Source organism: Leucopleurus acutus, assembly GCF_964270905.1.
Source record: "Leucopleurus acutus genome assembly, chromosome: 9".
NCBI lineage: Eukaryota > Metazoa > Chordata > Mammalia > Artiodactyla > Delphinidae > Leucopleurus > Leucopleurus acutus.
Genome location: NC_139144.1, coordinates 23,175,046 through 23,190,700, shown reverse-complemented (window position 1 = coordinate 23,190,700; position 15,655 = coordinate 23,175,046). Strand labels below are relative to the sequence as shown.

At 38.0% G+C, this 15,655-nt stretch overlaps 1 protein-coding gene across 1 annotated transcript in view; it reads right to left on the bottom strand.

The window, feature by feature from the left end:
• FBXL13 (F-box and leucine rich repeat protein 13) overlaps window positions 1–15,655 on the bottom strand; it is a gene marked incomplete at both ends in the record, with an annotated part of 183,419 nt that overhangs the window by 76,331 nt on the left and 91,433 nt on the right. Inside the window, 2 exon segments of the mRNA XM_082846252.1 lie at window positions 3,844–3,973; window positions 15,014–15,114. Coding sequence (XP_082702378.1) covers window positions 3,844–3,973; window positions 15,014–15,114 — 231 coding nt within the window.

Below are 15,655 nucleotides of genomic sequence, written 5' to 3'. Positions count from 1 at the left end.
AAGAAAACTCAAAGTGGCAAGTATATGGGTAGAAATTTGCAGAGGATAGTGAGAGAGCTCGCTGGAGCAGCCCTATCCCAGTTCAGGCCACGTGTGAGCAGAGGCTTTTTCGAGGAGGAGAAACTGGGCAGAGGCATCACCTCAACCCCATCAAAGATGATGACATGCAGGGGAACGTGCAAGTGTTGGTACTCATTAGGAAATCAGTCATATTACTTAGTGCACCCTACAGTGTTTATCCAATCCCATAAGAATGCAGAATATTTCTAAAACATATGTAATTGATTTTCACTTTTCTTTGTAGTTCTCCATCATCCACTTATTTATTTTTTCTAAAAAATATGGATTCAAATTCTTTCACAATACTGTATACATCTTTCCTTTTTTGGGCAGCTGTGACTGCATTAACATTTAGCCCTTGACATAATTCACTTATGTTAATCCAGAGCTTCCAAAAGACAGAGATGCTATTTGACTCATCATGGTGCCCAGTATGCAGCAGGCACTCAATAAACACCAGTGTAAAGCATTTCGTTGTAAGCTTCTATTCTCAACTTTTTGTTTTATTAGGGCCTTTTTCCTTGATCAGATATACTAACACATGACTTCATAGTGCAAAATTCCAAACATAAGAAGAAAATACATTTTACTTTCCAAGGGAAGAACCTGAAAAACCTGTAAATAGTCAACTTTCCTTCTTTGAAACCATTTTATACTGTCATATCAATGCAGGTAGGTCTGGAAGGGTGAAACTATCCTCACACCCAGAGCTAGGGAGGTAGATGGAACCTCCTCAAAAGACTTAATAAGTCCCTCAGAAGCAGTGACATCCAAGATTCACTGATTCTCTGAAGTTACAGCAGCAGCCATTATTAAGATCTCTGTCGTTCATAATGAGCCCATTTCTTGTAAAGTTTCAAATGGTACAATTTCCAGTGCCTGACACCTAGGGTTAAACCTCTCGAGTAATTAAATTATTAAATGAACAAATGCAAATGGAAGACGGATGAACAAAAAAAAACAACATTATTTTACATAATGATGTGAAATACTAATGTCACTGTGGTTTGAGACTTACAAATTAAGGGTCAGTTAGGAAAAGAAATCTATTCTTTAGAAATACATTCAGACCAAACTCAAATACCTACTGAGGCAGGCAGGCAATGCAGTGAAGTGGTAGCAGTTCCAGAGTAAGTGCATGTGTGGACGTTACTGAGTGGAGGAGAGGGCGGCATACTGAGGAGAGGGCGCCGTCTCAAGGGGGTGAGGCTGACTCAGCTCCAGCCTTTTGTTGCCATGTGGGAAAGCAGGCCCAATTTTGCTAGTTCTTCTGGTTTTTTAAGAGAAGCTTGAAGTCTAGATTTTTATTTGAAAACTCCAAAATTCCAAATGTTGGCTCAAAATTTAAAGACAGACTGTGTCTATATGTTTTGAATATATATCTAGCCAGAGGGTCATCAATTTGAAACCTCTCATTTTGACTTTAGTGTGTCTGAAAATATTTAACCTTAGGACATGTGTATGAGTGTTTGTGTGTCTGTGCATGTGTTGTGTGTTTTTGCTACAATAATTACCTGGTGGAAACTGAGAAGAACAAGGAGGTAAGTCACACTGTGCAGAGGGTTTGGAAGCACTGAGGTAAGCTAGGCACGACTGTATGTAAAATAGATAACTAATAAGGACCTACTGTATAGTACAGGGAACTCTACTCAGTACTCTGTAATGGCCTATATGAGAAAAGGATCTAAAAAAGAGCAGATATATCTATATGTATAACTGATTCACTTTGCTGGACAGCAGAAATGAACACAACATTGTAAATCAACTAAACTCCAATAAAAATTAATTTTAAAAAACGTACTGGAGCATGTATCTTTAGGGGAGAGATTGATCAGTTAGATGTGTCAAGCACATTGAGTTACTTCTGAATTTGCAGGTATTCTTCCTTTGTGATTAGGCCTCTGCGTTTGCTAAGTGACATCCATATGGAAGTTAGGCTCCCATCCTCCCACAGAGACTGGGAGATACTGATGCTCTCTCTCTTGATGATTACATATTAAAGGCTGGCTCCCAGGTCTTTGAGGAAGACATTCCTGGGTTGTAAAACTGGCAAGAAGCTTTTTAAGGGCTTTACATCTCAACGGGAGCAGAGAAAGAATGTACAACCACAAGTTTTCTAAAGTAAACGCTCTAAGAAAAGGGAGGTCAGGGGTCCAGAGTCCAGAAGAAGCCTGTCTGAAGTTTTGTCCATCTGGAGGGAACATTAAGGCCCTCTTGGCCACAGAGTGATGGTAGATGTTGATGCTTAGCAAGCTATATCACAGTAAATTGGATGTTAAACAAATGCAACTTCTAGCCATTTCAGCCCTAGCTTAACGTCCCCCCCTCCTTTCCCTTACATCCTGTCCACTGTGTGGTGTACCAGGAAACCATGATATGCCAGTAGTAGTGCTATGTAAGATTTCTGTCCATTCAAGAACTTGGAGGAGAAATCTGTTCTGTCTCTGTATTCCTTCCAGGGAATCTACCTGCTTATAACTGTACCAGTACCATGTGCTTTCACCAGCCGTGCAGCCCTGGGAGCCTTGGTCTTTTCATGTCTAAATGGGCATGATAAATACATACTGCACAGCATTTATATGAGCAGTAAATTTGATCTGTATGACAGTCAACATGGTGCCTGGCATATAGTAACAGTTCTCATTTGTGTTATTAGTCTCATAGAATGATGAACATTCTATGACACAAATATCAATAAAATACACAGAGAGGTGAAAGAAAAGTTAAAAGAATCATGACTGAAATCAAACAAAACAGAGCAGAAGAAACTATCAAGGAGGTAGTAACTGCTTCCAAAGTGCCATGCCCTACCCTCCACAATTCCACACTCTTTTCTGCCCAGTTTTCCTTAGTCTTGTTCCTTCAAACTTAAATATTTCCCCATATAGACCTCAAATCGTCATGTTATTTAGCCCAAGGATATAATGCAGTTTTAAAAATCATAATCTTTGGGCTTCCCTGGTGGCGTGGTTAAGAATCTGCCTGCCAGTGCAGGGGACACGGGTTTGATCCCTGGCCCGGGAAGATCCCACATGCCACAGAGCAACTAAGCCCGTGTGCCACAACTACTGAGCCTGCACTCTAGAGCCCGCGTGCCACAACTACTGAAGCCTGTGCACCACAACTACTGAAGCCCGTGCGCCTAGAGCCCGTGCTCTGCAACAAGAGAAGCCACTGCAGTGAGAAGCCCGCGCGCCACAACGAAGAGTAGCCCCCGCTCACCACAACTAGAGAAAGCCTGCGCACAACAACGAAGACCCAGCACAGCCAAAAATAAAAACAAATAAAAAATAAATAAATAAAATCATAACCTTTGTGTATTTCCTTTCATGCATTTATCACTTGTAGCATCTTACCCAATACTATTTACTCTCTGAGGGCCCACGTGAGAGCAAACTGACTCTTCAGGAAGTTCTTTGCAAATTCTCCCCACAAAATGTTTTTCTTTGTTTGTATCTTGGTATCAATTCTAAAAAGTTTTCAAGATTTGGACTCTGGTATTATAACTGTGCTCAGAGTATCCACACAGACGTGTTCTGCTTCATCATCCAATGAACTCTGCCTGTTAGTGGATGTGGCACTCCAGTGGAAGGAAGCCAAGAGCCTATAGTAGCGATCCTGGGGAAAATTTAAGCAGCTGTGGCCATGTAATTTAAAACCTCCAAAAAGTGTGCTGCGGTCTCTGCACAGCGTTAGTATAACATGAGGGCTGGATATAGCCCGTTCTCATTCTCTGGAGGACTTCTTCGCCTGCTGCAGGAAAGAGAAGGCTGAAAGACAAACCTGGGTGCAGCCGGAAAGGTCCAGATAGATGAGCTTGTGGCATCCATTCCCCAAATTCAGGTACTGTAAACCTTTGTCTGTAAACTTTCTGCAATAAGCCAAACTAAGATTCTGTAAACTGTGGAAGTACCTGAAAAGACAGGGCGAGAGAAGAGAGGAAGGAAAGTGATTATACTTTCGTTGTTTTCTCACATCTTTGTTAAGCCACTATGACAAAGAGAAGTAAAACTGTAAATTAATCTTTTCTCCTTACAGATATTCAAGAGTTGAACTTTACTGTTAATACTCTTCCTGTTAAGTAAAGGAGATTGCAGTAGCATATCAGATAATGCATAATCACATTTCAAATGAAAATAATTAAAGATTTGTCTAGATTTTTAAGAAAGCTGATTGGGATAAAGCTTTGGGGGTGGGGGAGGTTTGTGCATTCCTATTGTTTGGAAGTTAGTGTTTGAAAGCAGTTTCAGAGTTTGTTTGTTGAATTTAGGTTTTATCTTTGGAGCACCAAAATAACATGCAAAATGTCTAGGAGGACAAACCCTTTGTAAACATTTAAGTGGCGATTAACTGTTACATGAGAGTTAGGATTTGGGGCAGAAAGGAGGCAAAGTTGAACATAACAGGCTCTTAAAATGGACATGGTAAGAAAATGGCTTGAAAAAAATAGATTTTTTTGTAACAGTGCATGATTTTGTATGTAACAGTTTCATTATTATGGATAAAGAAAGACATTGATATACAGAGCTTAAAAATGGGTTAAGAACAGTCTGCAAATGAGTGGGCAACATATGAGAGGAATAAAAACTACAGTCAGAGGCTATCAATCTCACTGGAGTTGAAACAGATTAACTATGGCATTACCACCATGACCAAAATGAGAGCTTCCAGAAAAAAAAGAGGGTCTTCAGGACGAGTCTATACTACTGTGCAAGGGCTCACGGTTTGAGGACACTCTGGATGATTTTCAAAGCCCTCCTAAGCCTGGCATTTTATAAAAGTGCAAGAATTCCCACTACTGCCTGCTCTTGCAATGGAATTAAAAACGTGCTTTTGGTTTGTGATCTGTAACGGTTTAACAGCAAATTTGAAAGCAAAAAGAATGAAAAGTAGGAAGAAAACTCTCTGTCCCTCAAAAGCCCACAAATGACTAATAAAGTTTATCTTCACATAAATGGGAAATTAGATATGCAAGCTTTGACCATTAATCAGATTTATTTCCCAAATCTGAAAAAACACAACTATATGATATGATTCACATTCCATAGCAAATTATTTGACTCAGAACACACATTTCCCTCTGGTAATGGCTGTGTCCATGAGATTCAGGAGAACGGAGAGGGAAGCCTTCTGGATTCCCCAGTGGCTGGGTGGGCAGGGTTCTGAAGGAGAAAGGAGCACTAACATCCCAAAGAACGTCCCTTCTCCTGGGGCCCTTGAGTTAACTAAGAGCATTGCCAAAGCTTTGGAAATGCTTGATCTTCCTCTCCCTGAAGCATACCCTTGTGATTCAGCTGAGTAAGTACAATTTTCTTGGGGGTTGTCATTCCTAACAACCCTTTAGCTCTCTAATTTGGAGAAAGGAATAGTGAGGCAGGCAGCATGACACAATGGAAAATACACAAGGGTTTGGAATCTGATGAAATTGGATTTGAATCCCAGTCCTGACACTTACTGCAACTTCTCCTAACCTCTCAGAGATTGTTTCCGCATCTGTTAAGTGGATATTTTAACATTATCTTTTTTTTTTTTAACCCTCACCAACTGTGGGGCCTCCAGCTTTCCTGAACCTCAGTTTACTCGTCTGTAACATGGATATAATCCTATCTGCTCTTTCCTCTTAGAGATGTGACAATTACATAAGCACATAGATGTAATAGTATTATAATGAGGGTGATCTTTGATGATAAATATTAGCAGGGATATGGTAGAACCTTTAAATATATATATATTGTTATTGTTGCTGCTACTACCTCAAATAATAATTACATATGAATTATTCTTATGAAGTTTGTACTGTCTTCCTTCCATTGAATGGAATAAGTACTCACCTGACAAGAGTGGTGCATACAACTGATACTAAGAGTTTGGGGGGCCTCATATGCCATCTATACCCTCATTTTGGTCATGGTGGTAATACCATATGTAATCTGTCAACTCTAGCGAGATTGATAGCCGCTGGCGTAGTTTCTGTTCCTCCCATGTGTTGCCCACTCATTTGAAGACTGTTCTTCCTAACCTATTTCTAAGCTCTGTATATCAGTCAGTCTTTCTTTAGATATAATAATGAAACTGTTACTTACGAAATCATGCATATTCAAATCTGGTCCAAGCCTATTGTTCTATTTCTTTAAGTGCACGTGTCAGTTAACAAATACCAAAAATGAGAATTGAGCGAGGAGTTCTTAATGATACCTATGGATCTATGGCCCCTTTGTCAGCATAATGTTTTTTTTTTTTATTGGAGTATAGTTGCTTTATATAATGTTGTATTATCAACATAATGTTTTTGGACAGTAAGGGAAGAGTCTAGACCTTAAGGATGTCAAAGACGTGATAAGACTAAGCTCAGGATGATATGTCTTGCAGCATAAGGCAGAGTATATTGAAGGGAAGAGAGACCAAGAGTGGACCATCAGGATGCTGCACCAAATGAGGTGCTGAGAGTGCCACCTAGATTGTGGCAATGGGAATAAATGGAGAGGGTTTAATTCAGGAAATATTTCAAAGCAAAAAATGTTTTGGAATGGGCATGAGCTGTGGGCAGCCCTCATTTTCAACTTTAGAAAACTGAGCAAGTCCCCAAAGAAGTGAGGAAAAATATTGAAATAAAAAACTGGCAAATCACTGTTGCTAAGAAAGGCAAACAAATTACATTTTTCTCTGGAAAGAAATACTAAAGACACGAGAGACAACGAGAACAGCAACAAATAACACATCTCTGGTTATTTACCGCTTAACAAATGCTTTTGCATACCCAAGCATGTTTGAAACAATAGAAGCAGAGCAAAAATAGAGAATCATTATGAAATGTATTTTTATTATAGATAAGAAAGTCAATGTACATTTTTTTCATATGGCGAAAAACATCAATATTAATTAGTTTTATCCTAAGTGTTGTCTCAATAGCAAGAACTAGAAGTTAAAATCAAAACAGAATTCTCATTTTGGGTCCTATTTTTCTATCTGTTGCCCACTAAAGGTATAGCTTCATTTGTAAAATAAATGTCCTTAAAAAATTATGCAGAGATGTAGTGTTATTTTAAATTTCCTAGGAGAAAAGTTTATTTCAAACTATGGTTGGAAGAGATGTTTTAAGTTAAAAAAATAATTTGTACTGTGATATATGCTACTCCCAAATCATCTACTTTGAGAGTTCAGATTTTCACATATGGATTTATGGATTTTTTAATATATATTTCTCTCTCTCTTCCCTCTTCACCCCCCCACTCTCTTTCTATCTATAGATACATACACACATACACACATACACACATGCACATATATTCTCTCTCTATATATAAACACACATTCATACATGCACATATATTCATCACATATATATCTTAATATGAAATGTCTAAAGAAAAGTACTGAGTGACGTTCTGTATTGCAGGACAAAGAATCCTACAGAATTCCTGAAATGGTCAGGGGCCCTCCACAGTGGTGCTTCTGGAGCTGGCTTGTACCAGCCCATGAGAACCAATTGTTAGCATCTCTTCCCAATTCCACATTCAGTGGCATCATGTTGGTAGCTTAAAATTGGCCATAATGGAATTATTTATATCACAGAAATCAATAAATCCTACAAATCAAAACACACCTTTAGGGCTTCCCTGGTGGCGCAGTGGTTGAGAGTCCGCCTGCCAATGCAGGGGATGCGGGTTCGTGCCCCGGTCCGGGAAGATCCCACGTGCCGCGGAGCAGCTGAGCCCGTGAGCCATGGCCGCTGAGCCTGCGCATCCGGAGCCTGTGCTCCGCAACGGGAGAGGCCACAAGAGTGAGAGGCCAGCGTACCGCAAAAGAAAAACAAACAAAAAAAAACACCTTTACTCCCTACCCCAGCCAGTTATTAAACATTTATCGGGACACTGCTGTCCTTGGAACACACTTTCAGAACTACTGATATAGAGAATGCAGTATGCTGAGAAAATATATACAGAAATAAAAATGATGAGAGAGAAGATGTCAGCTTTGAAGGACAAGAATAAAAATCGATCTAAAAATAAAAGGGAATTCTTAAGATAAAACCTGAACAAATGGAATAGAAGCATTTAAAAAGAAAAATATCCATCAGATAAACCCAAATTGAGGGACATTATATAAGATAAATAACTAAACCGTATTCTTCAAGTGTCGAGGTAATGAAATACAAGGAACTACTGACGACTGGCACAGATTTGAGGAGACTAAGGAGAAATGAATGCAATATGGAACCCTACATTGGATCCTAGAGCAAAAATAAAAGGACATGAGTGGAAAACTTGATGAAATTTGTATAAAGACTTTAGTTTAATTAATAGAAAAAAAAAAAGAGGGCTTCCCTGGTGGCGCAGTGGTTAAGAATCCTCCTGCCAATTCAGGGGACACGGGTTCGAGCTCTGGTCCAGGAAGATCCCACATGCTGTGGAGCAACTAAGGCCGTGAGCCACAACTACTGAGCCCATGTGCCACAACTACTGAAGCCCACGCACCTAGAGCCTGTGCTCTGCAACAAGAGAAGCCACTACAGTGAGAAGCCCGCGCACCATGACGACGAGTAGTCCCCGCTCGCCACGACGACGAGTAGCCCCCGCTCGCCACAACTAGAGGAAGCCTGGGCGTAGCAATGAAGACCCAACACAGCCAAAAGTAAATAAATAAATAAATTTATTTTAAAAAAAAAGAAGGAAGGAAGAGAAAAACACCTTCCTTGGCTGAGAAAAATCTAAGTTTTAATGTTCAGAAGGTTTACTATGTTCCAGGAAAAGTTAATTGAAAGAACACAGTTAAGTTTGGAAGATGTTTTTAATTTCTCAGAGAAAAGGAAGTTCATGCCAGCATCTTGGCAGAAAAATATTGGTTACCAACAAAGGAAGAGAAAAATCAGGCTGGCTTTAGACTTCTCTTTAACTTGAAATAGTAAAGATTATGGAGCAACATTTGTAGGGTTTTAAGGATAGAGTAAGGGACATGATTCAAGAACCATACACCAAGAGAATTTGTTGTTCATCCTTCAAGACAACAGAAAGTCATCTTCAGAAAGTAATGACTGCAAATCTAATACTTGCACATCTTTCCAGATAAAGAGTTTTTAAAACTATATTTCCAGTCATCATAGGGTGAATCAAAATCAAAATTAAAGAATAAGGAAATTGTGGAACAAATGGACCATCAATGAATGTTAAAACTAGAGTTAGGACTACATAATCATTATAAATATGATTACAATGTTGAGTTCAAACACCAAAAATCAACATTAAAAGGAAAGTTAAATGATTAACAAAAATCACAATTAATAGGTATTTACATATAGGTGAGTGGAAGTAGAAAAACATCAAGTTCAAGGGAGAATTAAAGTGTATCAGATCTCTTGCCTAACACAGGGGGAGCCAAAGTTACTGTTTCATTGTGACTTTGATAATTAGAGAAATGCATGTTAAAGCATGTTTTTAAAAAACATACAAATATCCACTAGTTAGAATACACAAGAGAATATGCATATATCTTTGAAATGCATTCAGATTATAGAAATAACACTTTTATAGCAAAAGGCAGAAAAGATGAGTACAGTGCAGTAACGTAAAAAATTAAAAAACTAAAACATAAAGCAAGATGATAAAAATAAGACCATACACCCAGTTTTGACAAGAAATATTAGTCTTTTAAACTTCCCTCTTAAAAAGGCAAAGAGATTGAAATTTTTAAAAATAGAAGTTAGCTATGTGCTGCATGTAAAAGATAAACCTAAAATACAGCAACACAAAGGTTAAAAATATGGGTATACATAAAGTTATTCCACAAAACCACAAAAGAAACCAAACGTGACTGTATAAATAACAGATTAAAAAGAATTTAAGGCAAAGAAATATCAACCAGGATAAAAAATATAATTTTATGTGAACAACTGCTACAATCTATAATGAAACATACTACTTATTAATCTTTACATGTAAAATAACAAAAATAAATTAATAGAAGCTTTGTCATAATAGGCAACTAATATATCACTTATCTATGACATATCGAGAATTTATACATATATGTGCATATACACCTAGAAATGTTCTCTGAAAGAAACTCTTTTGTTTTAAACATTCATGGATGATTTACTGAAATTGAGTATATAAACTAGTCCACCAAGAAATCTCAATAAATTTCAAAAAGTAGAAATAATTCAACCCACATTTCTTGACCACAGTGTAAAAAACTAGAATTAAAAACATAAGGTTAATTAAGAAACTTCAACAATTTGAAACCAAAAATCCTCTTCTAAATAATTATTAGGTCAAAGTGGTAATCAACATATAATCAAATATACAACAGTTTGGTTAGAAAATGAGAACAATATTTATCAAATCTTATAAGCTTTGCCTAAGTTCTTCTTTAGAAGTAATTTCATAGCTCTATTTTTTATTTTAAAAGGAAAGAAATCAAATCATACAAATGAAAAGTTTAAAAAGATACATGTACATCAGGCCCAAGTCCAAAAGTAACCATTTAGAAAATATAATGAGAAATCATAATCAGAAAGGATACTATTCACAATGGCAATGAAAAAGACACCACAGACTATCCATGTGAATAAAACAAAATTTTGAGACATTTAAGAACATTTGAAAGAAAAATTTTAGAAGTATACTATGTTCCTGATAGGGAGACTAAATATTATAAAAATACGGGTTAGTTCCCAACTTATTTTACCTTTAATTATTGACATACTGGTAAATATCTTACAGCTGGTTCTTCAAAAACATGTATGCATATAAATGTATATATGTTTACTGTAAATTTGTACATCTTACTATTTTCTTAAATAAATTTTTTAATTTAATTTTATTTATTTTTGGCTGCGTTGGGTCTTTGTTGCGGTTCGCAGGCTTATTGCAGTGGCTTCTCTTGTTGCAGAGCACAGACTCTAGGTGCGCAGGCTTCAGTAGTTGTAGCACGTGGGCTCAGTAGTTGTGGCTTGTGGGCTCTAGAGCACAGGCTCAGTAGTTGTGATTCACGGGCTTAGTTGCTCCACGGCATGTGGGATATATCCGGACCAGGGCTCGAACCCGTGTCCCTTGCATTGGCAGGCAGATTCTTAACCACTGCGTGACCAGGGAAGCCCACATCTTACTATTTTACATTAACTATTTTACATATATAAAAGATGTACAGCACACAACTTACAAATAATAACATACACAATACTGCTTATTGTTAATTTCATATAGTCAGTTGATTCTCACACAATGTTTTCATTCATTGACTTTTGCCAAACTCATAAATATAGCTAGTACTTTTGTCTTCTCCTATGTGCACATAAAGGAAGAATAAAATTGTTCACTCTGATGTATTTCTTTTTTTTAACCAAAAAATAAAGTTCAAAAGCTTGAGGAATGGGTATAATTCCAATGTGAATATTTTTATTTATATTAATGGGTAAGACAAAAATAAAACCACAAAGATTTATGTCCAGATTTCACTCATCCATCAATGATGTGACAGTTTTCAAGTACTGAAAAGATATTTCCTCACCTTTTTTGTGCTAATCATAATGTTGCAGCTACAGACATGACATACTTTTTTTCAATATTTTTTATTGAAGTTATAGTTGATTTACGATGTTGTGTTAATTTCTGCTGTACAGCAAAGTGATTCAGATATACATATATATACATTCTTTGTTAATATTATTTTCTATTATGGTTTATCATAGGATATTGAATATAATTCTCTGTGCTATACAGTAGGACCTTGTTGCTTATCCATTCTATACATAAAAGCTTACATCTGCTAACCCCAACCTCCCACTCGATCCCTCCCCCAACCCCCTGCCCCCTTGGCAACCACAAGTCTGTTCTCTATGTCCGTGATTCTGTTTCTGTTTCATAGGTAGGTTCGTTTGTGTCATATTTTAGATTCCACATATAAGTGATATCATATGGTATTTGTCTTTCTCTTTCTGACTTACTTCACTTAGTATGATAATTTCTAGTTGCATCCATGTTGCTGCAAATGGCTTTATTTCATTCTCTTTTATGGCTGAGTAGTATTCCATTGTATTATGTATCTTCTTTAACCATTCATCTGTCAATGGACATTTAGGTTGTTTCCATGTCTTAGCTATTGTGAATAGTGCTGCTATAAAATAGCGATGCATGTATTTTTTGAATTATAGTTTTCTCTGAATATATGCCCAGGAATGGGATTGTTGGATCATATGGTAATTCTGTTTTTAGTTTTCTGAGGAACCTCCGTAATGTTTTCCAAGTGGCTGCACCAACTTACATTCTCACCAGCAGTGTGGGAGGGTTCCCTTCTCTCCACACCCTCTCCAACATTTGTTATTTGTAGACTTTTTAATGATGACCATTCTGACTGGTGTGAGGTGATACCTCATTGTAGTTTTTTTAATTGTTGATTTCTGATAGTTGCCTTTTTAAAATTTATTTATTTATTTATTTATTTATTTTTGGTTATGTTGGGTCTTCATTTCTGTGCGTGGGCTTTCTGTAGTTGCGGTGAGTGGGGCCCACTCTTAATCCTGGTGCACGGGCCTCTCACTGTCGCGGCCTCTCTTGTTGTGGAGCACAAACTCCAGATGCGCAGGCTCAGTAGTTGTGGCTCACGGACCTAGTTGCTCCGCGGCATGTGGGATCTTCCCAGACCAGGGCTCGAACCCATGTCCCCTGCATTGGCAGGCAGATTCTCAACCACTGCGCCACCAGGGAAGCCCTCATTGTAGTTTTGATTTGCATTTCTGTAATAATTAGCGATGTTGAGCATTTTTTCATGTGCCTATTGGCCATCTGTATTTCTTCTTTGGAGAAATGTGTATTTAGGTCTTCTGCCCGTTTTGGGATTGGGTTGTTTGTTTTTTTGTTGTTGACTTGTATGAGCTGTTTGTATATTTTGGAAACTAAGCCCTTGTCGGTCACATCGTTTGCAAATATTTTCTCCCATTCTGTAGGTGGCAGACATGACACACTTTTAATCTGCTATCTTGTCTTCTCCAGTCTAAACAATCAACAAAAAAATAAATCAAACCCTAATTTGTATTGTATGGCATTTTTCATGGTACAGAACACTCCCATTTGGGCTGGTTCTAAGCTACCAATGAGAGAGGTCACTGAACATGGAGTTGGGAAGAGATGCACAGTGCTGTAATATTTTAACCATACAGATACAATGGTCATAACCTCTAGAACATAGATGATAGTAACATGTACAAAAACATTAGAAGGTGATGAGTTTTTAGTATGTACTACCTATATAAAAATTTTAGATATATAAAGAGGTATCACACATCACTTGAGAAAAGTTTTATTCAATAAATGATGCTGGAATAATTGTTTAGTTATTTAACAACTCTTTTTTTAATTACTGAAGTATAGTTGATTTACAATGTGTTAGTTTCAGTGTACAGCAAAGTGATTCAGTTATACATACAAGTATACATATATATATTCTTTTTCAGATTCTTTTCCATTATAGGTTATCACAAGATATTGAATAGGGTTCCCTGTGCTATACAGTAGGTCCTTGTTGCTCATGTGTTTTATATACAGTAGTGTGTATATGTTAATCCCAAACTCGTAATTTATCTCTCCCCCTCCCCTGCCCCACTATCCCCAAGGGTTTAACAACTCTTGATGTGAAAAAATATATATTCTTAGCTCATGGACTGCACTAAAACAGGCTTTGGGCTGCACAAGTCATAGTTTGATGAACCTGTTAGATCACTGCTTCATTTATCTACCAAAATTAATTCTAGGTTGATTATAAATTTAAATAAAAACAAATCATAGGGCTTCCCTGGTGGCGCAGTGGTTGAGAGTCCGCCTGCCAATGCAGGAGACACGGGTTCATGCCCCGATCTGGGAAGATCCCACATGCCGTGGAGCGGCTGGGCCCGTGAGCCATGGCCGCTGAGCCTGTGCGTCTGGAGCCTGTGCTCCGCAACGGGAGAGGCCACAACAGTGAGAGGCCCACGTACCAAAAAAAAATCATACAAGAAAAAAAATAAATGTATATCAAATGCCTGGAAGGAGGAAAACCCTCTATTTTTTAAAAGACTCATGAAAAATTTCAAAGGAAATGTTTGATAGATTTAACTGACTAGAATATGGAAAGTCAATTAATGAGATAAAGCAAATATGTTACCACCTTTTTTTAGTCTTGCATATTTCCAGAAAATGGTTAGAGAGAAAAGATAAGGAAAATTACCACCTATAATTTTCTCTGTTTAAGCTTCTCTAAATGCCTCACTGTTATTTTTCGAAGGATCTCAAAAAAGTTACATTCTCAAAAATGGTTCATTCTTTCACAGTAGTTTGAAAACTGTTTTGAATCTCTCCTAATATGAGCATATACTCTTCCTGATTAGTCTTTTCCTTGGTGAAAATAAAGAATAATTGAATGACGTAAATTTTTGATAAAATTAAATATTCTGTCAACTCTTAGTGATGTCTTATATTCTCCTTTCCCTTCTTCTCCAAAGAAGTGCTGGCTTGTCAACAGTCCATAGATCAAAAAAACGCAAGCATCAGGTTTCCTGGAGGTGATGGGGGTCCCAACAGGTAACCAGAGCATGGCAACAGGGAACCTGGCTCTGCAGTGCTCAGGGTCTAAGGAGGCAGGATATTGGGGTTCTGTTGTAGAGAAGTCCAAACACTGGACTGGGATTGATGGGCCAGGCTCCAAAGCCCAGGAACGAGGACCAGAAAGAGATAGGCAGAGCCTAACTCAACCTACTGGGTAAACTGCTACAAGAGTGACCCCCAAATACCGGCCAAGGCAAGGCTAAGGAGGAAGAGGTTAGGCACTAGCTTGGGGACTTGAAAGCAGTCCTGTTATCAGAATAGGGGTACCAAGGTGGTGGGGTGTTAGTAAAAGGATCACTGCTTTTGGGGAATACTAGAGCAAGTCAGAGCCTAGAGGAGCATAACTATTTTCAGTGTAATACAGATAACACAAGCATTACCTTGGCAGGAGTCGCATTGTCCTGTTGGTGATAGTTGTGTTAGATAGATTGAGATACAGGACTCCAGGACAGCTCTCAGAGATGTATCTCATTGATTCATCGTGCATAAAAACAAAGGGAAGAATCTTATCGAAGTCTAACAGGCTTTGCTATTTCCCTATTATCTCTCTATTATCTCACTCCCTACTCCAAAAAAGTATATGCGAGTCTTGGTCTCTTCATAGTCTCTGTTATCATTTATAAATCAAATTAAGTAGATGATGGCTTTGCTTGAAGGTTCATTACTCCCTCCCGTTCCCTTTCTTTGGAAATAAAGTCCCATTGCATCACAATGACACTTCATTAAAATCTGAACCCTTGCCAGTTCAACCCTTTGAGCTCATGTCAAAGTGTCAAACACTCCTGACTCGTTAGATACATGAAAATGATTAAAAATGGATCCATTTTTAAATTTACTAAAATCATTCTGAAAGACAGGATGAAACTCTTTCAACTGGACTTCATTAAAAAGTGAGTCCAGGGCTTCCCTGGTGGCGCAGTGGTTTAGAGTCCACCTGCCGATGCAGGGGACACGGGTTCGTGTCCCGGTCCAGGAAGATCCCACATGCCGCGGAGCGGCTAGTCCCGTGAGCCATGGCCACT